Raw genomic sequence first — 5,718 nt, 5'->3', positions numbered from 1 at the left:
GGAACATTTAAATATTGAATGTGATTCATAGGATTTACCAATATTATATTATATATTTAATTATTGCGAAATAACGCAATAAATCTAACAAGATGGACTCTACCCTAATAATGTACTGTGATTCTCAAATATTCTGAAAAATATATCAACATCAAAAACTATATATCATATAAAATATCTACAAAGGAAAACTATGAATTTTCCAAATTATATGATGGATTGGATTTACAAATTCTCAAAGGACAGTATATATTTTTAATATTTTTAATATTCTTAATATTTTTTAATATTTCAAGTAACACCATCCTATAGAAAATTTTATTATGTATACCATTCGTTTTCACATATATAATAATAACTTTATACATCTCTGAAGAGCGGAATTATTGCCAATATGCTTGTCTATATTAGATTTCATTATAAAGGCAATAATATCCGTCTGCCCACTTTCTTTCGTAGAAAACACTACTCTAAGGTGTTGGACAGCAGGATGGAACCCTGGAACTCGTGCTTGCAATAGCGACTATTTTTTAACCCTACAGTTCTACATACACCTGGGTCTATATATCTAATAATGGGAAATAATAGTAGATGTAAAATGAACCAACCTTTTTTAAGGATGTCCAAATGGTACTGTCCAAGAGTACAGTTCCATCTCTCATATCGAAATTGTTGTTGGCAACCCAACAATGACAGTTTTATGGATTCGTTTAGAACTTCCGGAACACCTTTGTCTCTCTTGCACATTTTTTTTTGTTTTCTTTGTAGTTTGAAAATGTTACAAAGCTGAGCTGGCTTTAAGTGGCCGTTTCTTATTCTTTCTTGTATAATGTTTTGGTGTGGTAAACCCAGTTCGTAGCCTACAAGAGGATCCTTTGATGTTAATCTGTCAAAAAGAAAGTCAGAACTAAAATGGTGCTGGTCTTGAAAAATTGGAACTTTATAAGATAAAGAATTTCTTAACGATTTTGTGAAATTATAAATATATTGAAATATATAAACTTTCAATAAGGTTGCGATAAGATTTAAAAAAAAAGGCAAAGTAGTTTTAATATAAAAGGAAATTGTATTCAGAGAAATATGCTTTTTTTCTTTTATGTTTCATGAAGTTATTTTGTTGTGTGTGGGGAGAGTCACAGTACCTTAATATAACACCGGTTCAGTTTCCACTCATTTATTTAATTATTCCAGAAAAGATTTCCGTCGCTGCCTTTGCGACCGTATCAATGAATTTTGACTCTGACTATCAGAGTGTGTTATATTAAGGGACCACGACTTTCCCCAGACACAGCAAAGTTTGTTTCAGCACACGAATTCACATAAGGAATCTTGCAAATCAGTTAACATGTGAAATTAGAATTTATCAGAATAAAACAAAATTACTGCAGGGTTCTGTGAGTTTGGGATAAAAGTTTAGCATTGAAAGTAGAAAACGATTCACAGAATTATTTTGAAGGAGAGAGAGAGAGAGAGAGAGGTGGGGGAATTGTTTTCTGCCGTATTGCTGACTTCAATGGATGCCAGTTGGTCTCAGTGTTCTGCTTGAGAGTTTCTGCATGGAAACTTGCCTCACCCAAATCAGCAGCCAAACTTCAAATAAAATTCTACTCTAAAGTATTAAAAAGACACATGGTTCCGGGTTCAGTCTCATTGCGTGACACCTTGAGCAAGTGCCTTCTGCTATAGTCTCCGGCCGACCAAAGCCTTGTGAGCGGATTTGGCAGGCGGAAACTGAAAGAAGCCCATCGTATATATATATATATATATATATATATATATATATACCCTGAAAATAACACGTGTTGTCAAGAAAGAGTAAACATGTCTTTTGTAGTTTTAAGCATTGAGATAGTACGAACTTAAAAGATTTATTCAAAAACTTTATTTTGCTGTTATTTTTAGCACACCTCAAAACCACCTCAATGAAAAAAAGAAACAAGTAAACAATGCATATTTTGTAGTTTTAATCATTCAATACGCATTTAATGCGATGGCACGAACTTATAAGATTTATATAAAAACTAAACTGCACATTACAAATTAAATATTAAAAATAAAATAAAAAAACCTTTTGTTGGCCATTTCATAAATTCACATGCTCAATTGTCAATAGACAGGTAAAACAAGTGGTATTCGCGCCGGAAGCTCCAATTTGAACAGATGGTGAACATACAGAGCAACCGTTGGTTTGCCATGTCCCCAAAGTATGTACGAACAGTGACAAACATCCAGTCAACATCCTGGTGTTTGGAGTGATCACTAGTGATGGCGACGTTATGCCTCCATTCATCTTCCCACACGGCCTCAGCCTCAACACAGAGTCAGTATATGTATATGGATGCGTGATATGGTTTAATAGAAATTTAAATGGAAGGATATATATCCCGTGATCTCTCCAGAAACCTTCCTCATTTTGAATGTATACTTATGTAATAAAGGATTACATCTGCGTGTCAATAATTGCTAAGACTGAAATCTCTGAGAAGCATAGCATGGAAACGTTTCAAGGTTTCATCATTTTTTTCGTTATATTAATAACATCGAGACCTACCACTGTACGTTCTCACGTACAGTAAAGTTACAAAGAAAGCTGTGTGTCAGTAATACGCTATATTTTAACACGTCTCAAGATATTAAAATGGTTATATTGTTCTGTTTTATAGTTACCAGCGATGGCAAACCTTAAAACGATAAATAGAAATACCAATAGTAATATATAAACAGTGATACTTGGTTAATTTCAAGGCCTATCACAAAATAACATGTTTAAAATTATAAGGATCAGTTAGAACCAGTATCTACAGAAATGCATTCGTTGGAAGTAAAAGCCAAACAACACGAACCTACTGGCAAAGAAAAACAGCTTTATCAATAGATTTATTGAATTGCAGAAGGGAAATGGGAAAGACGTAGTAAACGGAGTGATGATTATATAAAGTGAGTTAGGGTAAGAGAAAGAGAAAGAAGAAATAGGAAGAACGAAAAAGATTGAAGAGGGAGGAGAAAAAAGGAAAATTGAGAAAGAAAATGAAAAGAAAAAGAAAGGGAGAAAGAGAATTAAAGAAAATTGGTGAAAGAAAATGAAAAGAAAAAGAAAGGGAGAAAGAGAATTAAAGAAAATTGGTGAAAGAAGGAGCGAAGGATGTTAGAAGCAACGAAGGAGAGGAAAAAGGGAAGAAAATGAAAGTTTCAGCTTTTGGCACAACTGAAAAATATTTGCTCCACAGCGTGGGAAATTTGCAATATTGTCAAAGAATATACAAGTTTTTTTTCTTTTTTTTTTTCTTTTTAATACGGATATCTCGATGTGAAACACGTTTATATGGGCTGAAAATCTAAAAAAAATAAAACAATAGAGACAGGGAGGGAAACGATTTTCCATCAATATTTAATTAGCAGTTAGTTGACTCGCATCATTAGAGTATTTTTTTAAAAGTATTTCTACCCCAGACATGAGTGTAAGTCATTGAAGCGTGGTGAAGCAAATCCCGAAATATAAACTAGTCTCTCTTGAAAGGTTTTCAGATAGATGCCTATTATACATAGAAATCCTCGGCTTTGAAGCCCTTTTTTCGCATCTCTTGGATTTCTAAGCAATCAAAATACTTAAGAACAGAACAAATCTATCTATCTATCTATCGTCGGAAAATAGCTATGTCTTTTAACATGCGAAGTAATTAGTTTGTGAAATCGGACGTTAAGTATAAGCAATGCTTGTTTTATTGATCACACACACACACACATATATATATATAACATAAAAGAAAGACGAGAAACATTCAAACTTTGAAAGTTGCAATTTTGTAAGTCGAACGTCAGAGGTGAATATGAAGTTGGCAGACCTTTCTGGACTGGAAAGGTTTTAGCAGTTTGAAGATCTAAAGTTCAATGTCTTGGATAAATAAAGTCTGAGTGATGAAGTAATTCCAGATGGTTGCAATTATGGAAACGAAACTTTCTGTCTGATACATAAACGTCTTTCCTACATCATTATAAAATATACTTAAAGCTTCATACACAACCGACATCATAATTACATTTCATTATTCTCCAGACACAGATGCTGCACAACCTCACCAAATCAACGCCAAAAACTTAGAAATCTGATTCCCAAAACAACAAACTTAATACAACACCTGCCAAATCTACCATCCCGTTTTTATCCCCGCAAACACCAAGGAATATAAAAAACAACCAGCTAACAACACACTTAATATCATAGATATATACCTCAGCCAAATCTCTTTTGAATTACTCACAAAAATCTCAGAAAAGATACAACGGAATCATGTGGTCCTTCTGGGCATTGGTGCACTGTACGTGAGATGCTCACAGTTGGAAAGACGTTAGTGATGTTTCTGCTTTATTTGGACTGAACGGGGGTTAAAAAAACAATATAAACATAGAACGCACTGCAGACAAAACTACAAGAAATAAAATTGCAAACCTCTACACCGTTCACAGCACATGGAGTTGATATTGTGAGGAAAACAAAATGAGATACAAATATATTTGGAGCAGATACGTCTATCACTTTGGTTTAGAAGAAGAAAAAAAAAATGAAACTCTTCTTTTAGTTTTAGTGGTTTCGCCCATTCGAGTGTGACTTTGCTAGAATACCATCATGGTTAGGTAACAAAGAATGCATTAAAACTAGCGTTGACGATATCAGCTCGCTCTACACCCAACAACAAATTATATTAAACTAAAAAAGTCAAAAGAAGTAGTTTCATCTTAGGTTTCATACAAACCTCATAGAAACCATCAGCATCGTAAACAGGGCACTTCACATCATTATAGGTTATGTGTTGATAGAAGGGCACTGATTTTCACCTAAACAGTGAAACCAAAATGCTAAAAAAGCAAGTCCAGCTGATCATGAGATGAGCAGAATTTCTTGTTGCAGTAAGTTTCAAGCCTCACTTCTTCCTGTCATCAGATGAGAATACGAGTTGCAATCATTATGGTGGGATGAACGCCATCAAATATATAAATAGATTAACAGATAATAAATAGGAGTGTAGAGGAACAGTAACTGTCTAACTTGCTGATTCTGGCCATAACAGAAATCTGCGGGTATAGAGATATGAGTGCAATGTGCTGAAATGGTTACACTGCACACCACATGATTAATCACTGCATGTTTGAATGTGCCACAAGGTGCACGCTTGGAACAACTAAATAGCCGAATATGTCTTGTCGTTCGGCCGACGACTGCCTTGTTCATTCAGAGATGGCCTGGTGATACTTTACAATAACGGCATTAAATGTTTAGACTGGTACAGACATTCCTACCGCATCCATGGCAGTTAAATTTTGCTTGTTGAAAGATGCACTGTAGTCATCAACCTCATACGTACACACACTCACTCATACACTTGAACACACACACACACAGCTGTGTGCATCAACTGGTAATTGTTCCTATTTGAAGGTGTTTATTGTTATTTGCTAAAAATCATTGCCTTTAAATCATTAATGATGGAATTAATGTAAACTATCAACAATCAAGAGACGAAACTAATTTTTCTACCTCCATCACAAATCACGAAGTTTACTGTAAAACTACAAAAAATTGCTCTTATTTTTATTTGTGAGGATAGACAACATATGAAGGGAGTCAATGGATTAAAAAAAAACATTACACAATTCAATAGTTTATCATGAAAATGTTTCAATGCTTGTATATACAAGCATACGCTCTATGCTTGTATATAT

General features: G+C 34.1%; 1 protein-coding gene across 4 annotated transcripts in view; it reads right to left on the bottom strand.

Moving 5' to 3' along the window:
- LOC106882622 (protein Wnt-9a) overlaps positions 1 to 5,718 on the bottom strand; it is a 277,020-nt gene that overhangs the window by 33,412 nt on the left and 237,890 nt on the right. For all 4 annotated transcript variants that reach the window (XM_052975985.1, XM_052975986.1, XM_052975987.1 and 1 more), the window contains exon 2: positions 609 to 886. In XM_052975985.1, coding sequence (XP_052831945.1) covers positions 609 to 886 — 278 coding nt within the window. The remainder of the gene's footprint in view (positions 1 to 608; positions 887 to 5,718) is intronic.

The sequence above is a fragment of the Octopus bimaculoides genome, chromosome 23 (genome assembly GCF_001194135.2).
Source record: "Octopus bimaculoides isolate UCB-OBI-ISO-001 chromosome 23, ASM119413v2, whole genome shotgun sequence".
In the NCBI taxonomy this organism is placed as follows: domain Eukaryota; kingdom Metazoa; phylum Mollusca; class Cephalopoda; order Octopoda; family Octopodidae; genus Octopus; species Octopus bimaculoides.
The sequence above is the reverse complement of the archived record's forward strand: the minus strand, read 5'-3'. Positions and strand labels throughout refer to the sequence as shown.